The following is a 13,404-nucleotide window of genomic DNA, read 5'->3' on the forward strand; positions in this document are numbered from 1 at the left end:
AGCTGCCCTTTATTCCAAGAGTCTGTGCAAAAGTAGCTCCAAAGTTTTCCCCAGAGAGTAAGTACCAGCAAATACACAAAACAAGGCACATCGTTTTTTCCAACTACGGAGCAGGCACCAAGCTAGGTGCATTGGCCACCGAGGCAGATACAATGCCGGACTCACTGAAGTTAGATTCTGAGAGGACTGGCAGCAGGCAGCGGACATGTATTAAGGTGGATCTGGGAGTGGCAGGAGGGTGGCTGGTCCAACCATGGTGACTGGGCAGAGAAAGCAAAATCTGGGCTAACACTTAAAAGAAGTCTGGGTATTGCTCAGATAGGAAGGTTGGGAAATCAGAGGAAGTCAACCAAGCCAGTTATTAATATTTCTATCTACCTATTTATTTTTTTGGTACCAGGGATTGAACTCAGGGGCACGCGACCACTGAGCCCCATCCCCAGCCCTATTTTGTATTTTCTTTAGAGACAGGGTCTCACTGAGTGGCTTAGGGCCTCGCTAAGTTGCTGAAGCGATCCTCCTGCCTCAGCCTCCCCAGCTGCTGGGATGACAGGTGCGCGCTGCCTGTTATAAGGAGACAGGCAGTGGGCTGCACATCCTGAGTCCTGAGTAGGCAGGACGGGGAACGTGAATGGAGCGGCAGTAACCAGATGATTCTGAGGAAGCAGAGAAGTCAGCATGCGCACATGCATTTCAGATCCCTTGGTTTAGAGGTGGCTTTCCATCCACATACAAAGACCTAACGGAAAATGAGATCCATCTAAATGTCCTAAGAAAATTATGTAAAGATTTTTAAAAATCTGCATGACCGTTCTTAAAATTCTATTGTGTGTGTGTGTGTGTCCATAAACTACTTAAAAATCTGAGGACAAAAGTTATTTTTGAGGTCTGATGAATGACACTACTCCACCCCTAAGACATAAATACCCATCCTTTTACACAACCAAGACCCTAAGGTCAGCAGATTTTCACTCTCTGTGATCTATTTCTATATGACTCTAATCAGGTATAGTTAACTACACCCAACTTGGGAGACCCAATCAAACCCTAACTCTGCTACTTGCTGTGTGACCTAAGGCCAGATGGTAGCCACTCTGATCCTGTTTCCTTTCATGAGAGCCACTCCATAGGGATTCAGTGTGTAACTGGAGAGACAATAGTTGAGACCACTATTTCCATTTTACTGAACAATACATGAGCCTTGGAGAGGTTCCATGACTTGTACCAGGTCACAGAGCTGGCAGAACAGCCCTTCAACTTCACGCCTGAACTTTGAACTCATTCTGCAACTGTTTCTTGTTTCTCTTGAAAAAAAAAAAAAATTGGCGGTGATTTTCAGTGGTCATTAGAATTAAATTTCTACCAAGATGACCTTTTTCATAATGTAGAAATAATAAAAGTTCTCAAATGAAGGGAAGAATAAAAGGGAATTGGAGGATAATAATAAACCACAAAAACAGTGCTGGGTGCAACTTGGACTGGGTGGATTTTATGGTCTGTGAATTACATCTCATCAAAGCTGTTAGAAATCAAAAAAATACAAACAGCAGAGGGTGCAAAGTGAGTAATGTGGCATTTGGGAGCGGTGGGGACTGGAGGAAGTCAAGTTGGGTTGCTGCATCTTCGAATCTGCAAAAGAAGACTGTTTCCTGCCTCATCTGTGTCAAGGAATGAGGATAAAACTGAATTCTGTGCGGGGAAGTCCGTCAGGATGCACATGATGAAAATAAAACAATTTATTAATAAAGGAGCTTTATTTCTTCCTGTCTAGGGGCCCATAAGTCCTCTAAAATATACAGGAAAAAAAACCATATATATTGGTACTGGGGATTCAACCCAGGAATGCTTAACCACTGAGCCCCCTCCCCAGCCCTATTTTGCATTTTATTTAGAGACAGGGTCTCTCTGAGTTGCTCAGGGCCTTGATAAGTTGCTGAGGCTGGCTTTGAACTCGAGATCCTCCTGCCTCAGCCTCCCAAGCCACTGGCGTGCACCACTGTGCCTGGCTTAGAGGAAAAGAAATCTCACCACCACTAACAAGCACCTGCTCATGAGGTCTTCCTTTTCTCCAACACCAAAAATCACTGGGTGTCAGAGGCAGAAAGCTCTGGAATGTATGGGTGTCAGGAACCGGCCTCCCGCAGCACAGGTACCACATAACCAGGAGGCTCCATCCCCCAAATTCAGGGCTTCCTCCTCCGTGAGGCAACAGGTTGGGACTGAGCTCTGCTCTCCTAGTCACAAGCACCAAAAACTCAAAACAAGCACGTGTAGCCAGAGTACTCCCCGCCTGGAACAGAACCCCCAGTCCCCCTGGCCCACTCCTGCTAAAAGGCACACCAGCCCCAAAACAGACCTCCGCTGAATCTCCTCCCCACTTTATGGAGGAAACATAAAATGAATCGGTCCTTGTTTTCTCTTGTGGTGGGAACACCATTTCCGCTTTCCAAATGCCAGATTCCCTGGTTTCCTACACACACCACATCCACACTGAGGGCTTTTACCTAAGCCAAGACCAACATGAGGTTTTTTCACTGTTTTTTCCAAAGACTGAGGTCATTTGAGCCCCCAATTCCTACATAGTGGTAAGCTAAAAAAAAAAAAAAAAAAGAATAAAATCAAGCCGTTTAGCTCCAAGTCAGGTCCAATAAATCAGTGGGAAAAAAAATAAAAACTAAATGGGAAAGCATGCCAACATGTCACCATGGTAACCCCACAGATGCATCAAGAAATGGTGTGCTCATCTGCTGCATCCCCATTTCTTAAATTGGAATCTAAGTAGGGGACAAATTAGACAGAGAACAATCATGAGTCTGCGATTACTGAACGCTGCAAATGGCATTCAACCTGAAGCAGCCATGGGACAGCGAGGCGACCGGCCCAAGATCACTTAAGCTACCAAAAAGACCCACACCAGCGACTTCCTGGTCATGGAATTTTCCTGGGACAACTGCTTCACCTGTAAAATGGGTGCCAAAGGTCACCACCGTCACAGGGTTATTATAAGAGTAAAACTTGGCCGTGGGCCAGAGGCAGACCAATGCTGGACTCCAGACACCTCAAATCCCGGTCACCCAGAAACTTTTTTCTTTCTTTAGATATTTATTTATTTATTTATTTATCGGACTGGGGATGGAACCCAGGGGCACTTAACTACTGAGCCACATCCCTAGTTCTTTTTATTATGTGTTTATTTATTTATTTATTTATTTATAATTTGAGGCAGGGTCTCGTTAAATTGCTGAGCCTGGCCTTGGACTTGTCTCAGCCTCCGAAGTCCCTGGGATTGCAGGTGCACACCACCACCACCACACCTGGCCTTTTTCTTGCTTATTTACTTTAGTGCCTTGGTTGCTTAATCCATGAAAATGGAATGACAATTACTACCCTTGTAATTATGATTAGGAATCATCATTAATCCCAATAAATGGAATTGTCATGAATATAATATTGGGATCACTTTTCAAATCCAAGGCTGGAAGACTTAAAGAACGGAGGGCCCTGGGTTCATATCAACATGTTATCACATGTTTCTGTCAGACACAGCTCTGCCACTCTGTGCAAAGAGGCCACCTCAGGGCCTTGTGCCGAGTTACCTGAAGTATCCCTTTCTCCCGAGAGCCTCAGTGTTGTTAGTCAGTAAGGTGGAGGGCAGGTGGCTATTCTGGAAACTCATCTCTGAGGTCCCAGTCTTAACTTACTAAGTCTTTGCAAATGCACAGAAAGCCTTAAATTAGTTCCATTTATTGTTTTACAATCAGCAAACATTAGTACTCTTGCGTATTACTCTTGCAAAAACTGTTTTAAGAAAACCATTTATATGGCTCAGGAGGCTGAGGTAGGAGGATGGTGAGTTCAAAGCCAGCCTCAGCAACCTAGCAGGTCCTAAGCAACTCAGTGAGACCCTGTCTCTAAATAAAATACGAAAAAGGGCTGGGGATGTGGCTCAGTGATTGAGCACTCCTGAGTTCAATCCCCAGTACCCCAAAAAAATAAAATAAAAATAAATAAAAAGGATAACTTAAACACAAATTTATTCCATTTTCAAGGGAGAGTTAAAATGATATCTCTAAGAACAGATACTTCAACCTTTTAAAGACCTAAACGATACAAGAAAGAAAAATTTCAAGCAATAAACTAGGATCATTCTCTCCTCAAATTTGACTGAAATTAAATAACTGCATAAGTCCGGGGCAGACATGCAGTTATTTAACTTCAGTCCAAATCTGGGCTGTGCAGGACTCATGTTATAACTCCCCTGTATAAGGACGTGGTGGAGTGTCCTCATGACAACTGGCTGTCAATCATCTATCTGGCAGGCAGACAGTGGCCCGCCTGCCTTCCCTTAATACAAGAGTCTGGCCTTCAGAGCTCTTCTGCCTGAATCTTGCCTTCTCAGATTTGGTCTTAGCTAATGGTTTCTGGAATTTGAGCTTTTTAATTTGTGGAAACCATTTCTTAAAAAAAAAAAAAACAACACTCATTTACAAAGTTGTAAGTTTGGCTGAATGGAGAAGCTGCCCAGGGAGGATGGGTGAGCCATTAAGGTCCCCTCTTCACCAAGAGACCATCAGGCACCCACTGATGACCCACTCTAGGCCAGTCAGCCTACAGGCCTCAGGCTTAATAACAACAAGGGCTATCAGAAAGGAGGCCACGCCAACTCCTCACAAAATGCTTCACAGGTCTCTCCCATTTACTCCTTGTTATGGTTTATATGTGAGATGTCCCCAAAAGCTCACAGGTGAGACTGTGCAGGAAGGTCCAGAGGAGACATGACTGGGTGGTGAGAGCCTTAACCCAACCAGTGAATGGATCCCTGATGGGATTAACTGGGTGGTGGCTGGAGGCAGGTGGGTGTGGCTGGAGGAGGGGGCATTGGGGGCGTGGCTTTGGGGTCTCTCTTTGTCTCTGGAGAGTGGAGTCTCTCTCTGCTTCCTGGTCACCATGTGAGCTGCTTCCCTCCACCACACTCTTCCTCCATGATGTCCTGCCTCCCCTCGAGCCCTGAGGGATGCAGTCTGCTGTCTATGGACTGGGGCCTCCGAAACCCTGAGCCCCCAAATAAACTTTTCCTCGTCCTTTAGTCACAACAGCAAAAACGCTGAGTAAAACACTCCTAACAGACAATGAAATTAGTATTATTCACAAGTCTTCTCCACCAAGTTGACAAGGGAACTTTACAAAAGCTAGATAATGCCCAGCATGGTGGCGCAGGCCTGTGATCCCAGCAGCTCAGGAGGCTGAGGCAGGAGGATCACGAGTTCAAAGCCAGCCTCAGCAAGTTAGCAGGCCCTAAGGGACTCAGTGAGACCCTGTCTCTAAATTAAATATAAAAAGGGCTGGGGATGGGGTCAGTGGTTAAGCACTCTGGGTTCAATCCCCAGCACCAAAAAACAAAAAAACAACCACCACCAAAAAATCCCCCAAAGGGTCCAGTTTGCCCAGGACAGCAACTTAGTAAGTGTGAGAGTCAAGGCCAAGTCCAGGCACACCATAACCCTGTGCCGGCTGTCCCACTGTCCAATGCTGATTTGCTTGAACTCCCGGTGTCATTCAGGAGCCGAACTTGCCACGCATCCCCCTGACTTTTCACCCACCCTCCCGCGGTGAGATGCCAAGCCTGGCGACTTACAAGGCACAGCGTGGCGGTAGAGGTTATCTCTTATGGTCTGCTGCAGCTCGTGATCCGGGGACCCTTTCTGGAACCGTTGATTGAGAAAATGTCGCAGGTCCTTGTGGAGCCTCCCTCCTGCAGGACATGGATAAAACAGAGGCCGTCAACAAGAAGTCTTCCTGGAGAAGGAGCCCCCAGGACTGCTGGGGCAGAGCCACCCACAGGGATGCCAGGGCCTGCCCCTCTCAGTCATCCCTGTGCACAGGTTTCCCTTTGCAGGGGAGGGACAGGCAGGAATGTCAGAAAGAAAGAACAGCTGGGGACAGGCTAACCTGGGGGGCCCATCGCACAGACTAACTCCATGAAGGCAAAAATATCAAAGAGCTGAGTCTGGGGCATTCCGCTTAAAATCTGTGCCACATCTACATGCAGACACGCTCAGAGGGAGAGTGAGTGGCCAAAAGCCTCCAAGAAGATGATCTGGCAATAACTCCCAAGCGACATAATGTCCTTCCACTCGGGATCCAGCTAGTAGGAATTTACCCTAAGGAAAGGTTGGGAAAGTGGGCTCACATCTCTACTATTATTTACTATGGTTTGAAACAGCAAATAAGTAAATGAAGGCAGAAATCTGGAAAGAACCATGCACACCTCATCTGTATAATAACCACTTAAGTTAGATCTTCATGTGCTGGTAGTAGGAGGAAATATGTAGAATACCACAAACTGTCTGATTCCCTTTTTTAAAAAGGAATTTTTAAAAGAATAAACACAGCCCGGTGCAGTGGCACATGCCTGTCATCCCAGCAGCTCCGGAGGCTGAGGCAGGAGGATTGACAGTTCTAAGCCAGCCTCAGCAAAAATGAGGTTGTGGGCAACTCAGTGAGACCCTGTCTCTAAATGAAGAGTCCCTGAGTTCAACCCCCCGTACAAAAAGAAAAAAGAAAAGATACCTGAACTATTAACACATACAATGATACTGATAAATCCCCAGCATATAATGTTAAGCAAAAGAAGTTGGACATGAAGGAGAACATATAAATTTTCAGAATATATTAAACTAATTTGTTGCAACAACAACAAAAAAAATGGTTCCATGTGTTCCTGGAGTTGAGACAGAGTAACTGCAAAGGAGCATGAGGTTATAAATTCTATGGAGCACTGGAGATTATCATGGGAGATATTTGATAAGGGGTACACCGAATAGCTTTGTGGTATTTTACAACACCCTGTGACTCTATAATAATTTCAGAATAAGTTTTTTTGGGGTGTTGGTACTGAGGATTTATCCCAAGTGTGCTTTACCACTGAGATACATCCCCAATCCTTTAAATTTTTTTTTTATTTTGTGACAAATCTCACTAAGTTGCTGAGGGTCTTGTTCAATTGCTGAGGCTAGCCTCAAATTTGCAATCCTCCTGCCTCAGCCTCCAAAGTTGCTGGGATGACTGGTCTGCGTGACCACGCCCACTTCAAAAAATACACATATGGGCTGGGGATATAAAGCTCAGTTGGCAGAATGTTTGCCTCACATGCACAAGGGCCTGGGTTCAATCCCCAGTACCATACACACACACACACACACAATAAAACAAAAAACACATAATGGCAGGCAGGAGGACTACTGCGTGCTAGGCCCTGTTCTAGATGCTTCTTTCTCAATGACCATTAGAGAGGTGAAAGTCCCCAGTTAACACAGGACTCACTGAATCCTGGCTACACTGTTTGTGTGTTGGTGAGCCCAAGCACAAGACTTAACCTCTGAACCTCACTTTTCTCATAGCAAGCTGCATCACAAGACTTGTGAGGCTTAGTGGGATGGCACATTTGTATAGGTCGTGGCAAAAAGAAAGCACTTAATGAAAAAGGAAAATTATTATAATATCAAGTGAAATACTGCTAAGGTGATTAGGAAAAGAACAAAAATAAACCCACATGAACTGTACTGTTTTGGGGGAAAAATGCTTAAAACATAAAATCTATCCTGGTACTGGGCACTAGCACATGCCTGTCATCCCAGTAGCTGAGGAGGCTGAGGCGGGAGGATCACAAGTCCAAAGCCAGCCTCAGCAACTCAGCAAGGCCCTAAGCAACTCAGGGAGACCCTCTCTCTAAATAAAAAATATAAAGGGTTGGGGATGGGGCTCAGTGGGTAAGCACCTCGGGTTCAATCCCTGGTACCGAAAAGCAAACAAAAAACATATTTAGTTTGTGTTTAATAAATTCCAGGCTCTTGCTGAGGCTGAAATTCAGAAAAGAAAACCAACTGGTCACTCACCACTGTTCACTAGTCCCACCTGGTGATTCTAGCTCACGGGATACGGCACTCTGAAATTTGCTTAAAAGAATAACCCCGGGGCTGGGGCTGGGGCTGGGGCTGGGGCTCAGTGGTAGAGCACTTGCCTAGCATGTCTGAGGCACTCGGTTCAATTCTCAGCACCACATTTAAATAAAGGTTCATCAACAACTAAAAAAATACATAAAATAGAATTAGAGTATGATAACACTATAATGCACCTGTAGAAGAACTCTGTTGCCCAGCAAAATTCCCATGGCCTATAATTTAGTGTTCTCTATTCCTCTTAGAGACAACAGTCCTTTTTCTCCCATCATTTTTAGGGTTATTTCCCATTGACACATAAGTACAGATAATTATGGTGATCAAATGAGGGTGATTAGCCTTTCCATCTCCTTAAACATTTATTTATTTACTTTTTATTTTATTTTTATTGGTTATACATGATAGTAGAATCCATTTTGATAGAATTATGCAAGCAGGGAATCTATCTTATTCTAATCAGCACCCCATTCCTGTGGGTGGGCGCAAGGGTCGGGGTTCACTTAGGTATTTCATATGAATGCATAGGAAAATTCTGTTCGATGTATTCTACTGTCTTTCCTACCCCTATCCCCGGCCCTTCCTTTCTTTCCTTTTGTCCAATCTGCTGAGATTCTCTTCTCACCCTGTCCCCTTATATTGTGGTTTAGCTTCCACATACCAGCAAAAACTGGGGAGTATTTCTGGTACCAGGGATTGAACCCAGGGGTGCTTAACCACTGAACCCCATCCCCAGCTCTATTTTCTATTTTATTTAGAGACAGGGTCTCACTGAGTTGCTCAGGGCCTCGCTCAGTTGCTGAGGCTGGCTTTGAACTCGAGATCCTCCTGCCTCAGCCTCCTGAGCCACTGGGATGACAGGCGTGTGCCACCACACCTGGCAGGTTTACAGTTCTTTGCATGAGAAGACAATGCCACTTATGGTTTGAGCGTGAGTAGTAGAAGAGATGTGTGTGATACTCAGGGGTCCTGCTTCAGCCCAAAGTTAAATGGATTCGGGATACAGTGTGTCTTTCCCCACATGTAACATATTCAATACATCCTTAGGGGTCATGCCTGGTAGGCAGCAGGATGAATCAGATATCCAGACTGGAAGGCACTCTTGGGTTACAGTTGAGCTTCTGTTCCAAGTAGCCAAGATAGCGAGGGCTTATGATCATCTCACCAAACCCCTCTCCTCTGCTAATGGGTAAAAGGGCAGGCTGACCATGGGGCCAGTTAGCATGAACTCTGCGTCCCATGACATTTGAACGCGCAGAGCCTCAACCTTCGCATTCCATTAAGAATCCTGTACTTTGGGGCATCTCATCTCAAATTAATTGCCCATTATCCAGAGACAGGTCTAAAAACCTTTTCCTAACTGTCAAGGGCAGTGAGCAAATGAGATCATACATAGGGAGACTCGGAGTTTGCCACGGAATCTTCACAATCCTCACTTCTCTCCTCACTGTTTTTAAAGCAAATTTGTACATTTGGTGAAGAAACCCAGTTGCCAGAGAGAACACTTTGAGTCTTTTCTTTTTGGTACCGGGGATTGAACCCAGGGGTGCTTAACCACTGAGCCCCATCCCCAGCTCTATTTTCTATTATATTTAGAGAGAGGGTCTCACTGAGTTGCTTAGGGCCTCGCTATGTTGCTGAGGCTGGCTTGGAACTCGTGATCCTCCTGCCTCAGCCTCCTGAATGGCTGGGATGACAGGCATGGGCCACCGCACCAGCCTGGAGTCCTCTTAATTCATCCCTTGTGACTGAGGGGACAAAAGCATCTGCTTCCTGTGTTCTCAGCTGCATCCAGAAGGCAGAATGCTGCTGTCCATTACTATCAGACCTGACACTTTAATGCCTCCCCAATTCTCACTGCCGAGACAAACTGGCATAAAGAAATTAACACTAATCACACTTCCAGGTGATTCTGCTTTCGCACCCAATTTCTCCAGCCGTGGTTACAGCGGTAGGAGGAGTCCATTTATTGGGGTGACACAAATGGTTTGTCCTGCAGTGCCGTCATTACAGCAAAAGAATACGTGTCCCTTCACCACCGTAGACTTATATAGGGTAGGGTTTAAAAAAAACACACAAGATTAGAAACTGAAAAACAGATGAGCTTGTTTGATAGCAGTCTTTAAAACTTATAATCCAAACTTAATTGAAGCAAGCTCTGTGTGAAAACGATATTTGCTACTTGTTTCTTTCTAACATATTTTTCCTAAGGTTTTTCTCCCTCACTGGAAAGGCAACATAAGCTATTGGGGAGCTCCTGTGGAGTGGGTGCAGAGTGGGGAGAAGGATGAAAATGTTCAGGAGATCAACAGTGGGTGGGAATCGCTGTACAATAAATGTAAATGCATGCTTTTTGGAGAGGTACCTGGGATTGACCCAGAGGTGCTCAACCACTGAGCCCCATCCCCAGCCCTTTTTTTGTATTTTATTTAGAGACAGGGTCTCCCTGAGTTGCTTAGCACCTCACTTTTGCTGAGGCTGGCTTTGAACACCAGGTTCTCCTGCCTCAGCCTCCTGAGCTGCTGGGATTACAGGCATGTGCCACCGCACCCAGCTTGTAAATGCACTTGTGCCAAAGAACTATATACTTAAAAGTATCAATTTTATGTTCTGTGTGTTTTATCACAATAACAAATATAAATTAATTACCAGCTGAGAAAAATAACCAAAGTCCAACAAAGTAAAATCACCTGTAACCTCATTTGTGGTACAATTAACATTTTATTGATTATGACCTGTGAATGTATACTTACACATACACACAAATCCTAAAACCATAGCTGTGTATCTACATCATGGTGAACAACAAACAGACTTAAACATTTGAGAAGCCAGGAGCTATGGTGTACACCTGTCATTCCAGCAGCTCAGGAGGCTGAGGCAGGAGGATCTCGAGTTCAAAGCCAACCTCAGCAACTCATTGAGGCCCTCAGCAACTCATTGAGGCCCTAAGCAACTCAGTGAGCCCCTGTCTCTAAATAAAATATAATAAGGGCTGAGGGGTTAGGTGTCCCAGAGTTCAATCCCTGGTTTAAAAAACAACCCAACTGTGGGCACCGGGTTTTGCAGACAGGTGGAGTCATCAGACACACAAAGGTCGCACCCATTCTCCTAGAGAACAAAAAGGGCTGCGCTCTAGCACTTAAAAAATAAGTAAATAAGAAAAAGCAACGTGCTAGGTCTGCAATGTGAAGCAGAGGTTGGGGACAGACTGATGTATCAGCTCATGGAAACACTAACCCCATCGAATGCCCCCCATGGCCACGCACAAGACATTTTGCCAGCACTTCAGGAAATCGGCTGTATTATTATTTCCTCGCCTGCCTTCTCTATTCTCTTCCTCCTGGAGAATCTTTTTATAACAAATCTCATCCCACAGTGAGAAGAGGGACGCATTAAGCATGGAAAGGAGAGCACACTTCGGTGGAAATTCCATCATCTCTCCATTTTCCTTATTTACAGCTTTTGTGCTTTGTATATTTGTCCCAGGGAAACTCAGAGAGTGGATCAACATCTGTTCAGAAAGAGGCAAAGAGAAATGATAAAGGAGGGAGGAAAAACAACAGGCCCCCTGAAGGTAAAGTAATAAAGCTGACGTGAGCTGGTGTGGACCCTCGTGAGCAGCTGTGCGTTTTCAACAGATGTGACATCAGGAAGAACAAATTTTTTTTTTTTTTTTTGGAGGAAGGGAGTTACTGGAAATTGAACCCAAGGGTGCTTAACCACTGAGCAACATCCCCAGCCATTTTTCATATTTTATTTAGAGACAGAGTTGCCAGGGGCCTTGCTAAGTTGTTGAGGCTGGTTTTGAACTCATGATCCTCCTGCCTCAGCCTCCTGAGCCTCTGGGATTAGGAAGACTGACTTCTTGAGAAGACACTGTGCCAGAGTCTCACTGGAGCAGCTGGACTTGAGAGAAGGCAGTTGACATTTTCCATACATGGAACAGAGTACTAACCATTCTTCACTCCAACCCAGTAGGCTTGCTTCTACTACTGGTGCTGTGTTACAGAAGAAGAAACTGAGGGCCAGAGGGTGGTCCTTCACCTAGCTAAGTACAGATGGGGGACAGCACTGTCTGTGTTGTTAACAGGGAAGAACTCTACCAGGGGTCCACAGTGAGAAGGACAGGACCAATGTTCAAATTAAGAAAGCAATACGTATTGTTTTTGTGTTCGAGGTCTGGCATTTGCAGAGATTTTTTAAAGTTTTCTGCTTTGGGAAGATTTTCCAAAAGCATAGCTGGTGTTGTGGGAATTTGTTGATATGATAAATGTCCCTCCAGAATATGCTTCTCTCAGCAATATGTAGTGTAAAGCACTGGGTCCCCAAACAGATTTGATTAGCTCAGATCCAGGCTCCATACTCCCCGGCTGGCCTTCCGCAAGTGGCTGAGCCCCTCTGAGCCTCGATCCCCTAATCTCTCCAGAGGAGATAGTGATACTATCTGATTAAACAGGTAGCTGTGAGGCTGGGTGCGATAACTCACTGTCTCGCACATAGTAGGCGCTCAGTAAATTGTTATTCTTTTAGCAAGGAACACCACAGCACAGTACATTCGCTTCACTAGATCCTGAATTTAAAAAACAACACAGCGCACGCCTGTAATCCGAGCAGCTCAGGAGGATCACAAGTTCAAAGCCAGCCTCAGCAACTCAGTGAGGCCCTAAGCCACTGAGCGAGACTCTGTCTCTAAATAAAATATAGAAAGGGCTGGGGATGGGGCTCAGTGGTTAAGCACCCTGCATTTGATCCAGTGTTGGGAGCTGACTGAGTCAGATGATGCTAATGAGTGTTGAGATATGGCGACTATATCACAGCTTGTAGGAAAACACCATCTTTGGAGGGTGATGCTTGGGTATTTCAGGATGAAGTACCATGCGCCCTACATCCTGTTCTCAGGTCCAGGATGGGTGGGTATGGCCAGATGTGAACCGCTGGTGAATCTTAGTGAGGATGCACCTGATGCTACTCTTTCAACTTCAGTGTGAGAATGAAAGTTTTCAAAAATCACACTATTATTTTCCTAAAGCAGTTCGACTCACTTTGAAACCAGAAAACATCTACGTGTGCAAAACGTCCCAATATGAAAACAAAGCCTCTTCCAAGATCTGTGTATGTGTGTATGTGCGTGTGTCTTTGTGTTACTGAGGATGGAGCCCGGGGGTGCTCTCCCACTGAGCCACCTCCCCAGTTCATTTCTTAAAGCTTGTTTTGAGACAGGGTCTCGCTAAGGTGTAGAGGATCTTGCCACATGGCTGAGGCTGGCTTCAAACTTTCGATCCTCCTGCCTCAGCCTCCTGAGGTGCTAGACGACAGGTGTGCACCACGCCCAACCCAGCTTCTCTTCTAAACTGCCCCATTATAAAGTTGTCCCAAGGTCCTTCTCAGCAGCATCCATATGAAGAAACTGAGAAAGTGACATTGAGCAGCATGACTTCTAGAGAAC

At 45.3% G+C, this 13,404-nt stretch overlaps 1 protein-coding gene across 14 annotated transcripts in view; it reads right to left on the minus strand.

The window, feature by feature from the left end:
* The window catches only part of Magi1 (membrane associated guanylate kinase, WW and PDZ domain containing 1), a 612,663-nt gene that overhangs the window by 244,553 nt on the left and 354,706 nt on the right, over positions 1-13,404 (minus strand). For all 14 annotated transcript variants that reach the window (XM_048801229.1, XM_048801228.1, XM_048801225.1 and 11 more), the window contains exon 2: positions 5,636-5,752. In XM_048801229.1, the coding sequence (XP_048657186.1) occupies positions 5,636-5,752 (117 nt within the window). The remainder of the gene's footprint in view (positions 1-5,635; positions 5,753-13,404) is intronic.

The sequence above is a fragment of the Marmota marmota genome, unplaced genomic scaffold (assembly GCF_001458135.2).
Source record: "Marmota marmota marmota unplaced genomic scaffold, marMar, whole genome shotgun sequence".
In the NCBI taxonomy this organism is placed as follows: domain Eukaryota; kingdom Metazoa; phylum Chordata; class Mammalia; order Rodentia; family Sciuridae; genus Marmota; species Marmota marmota.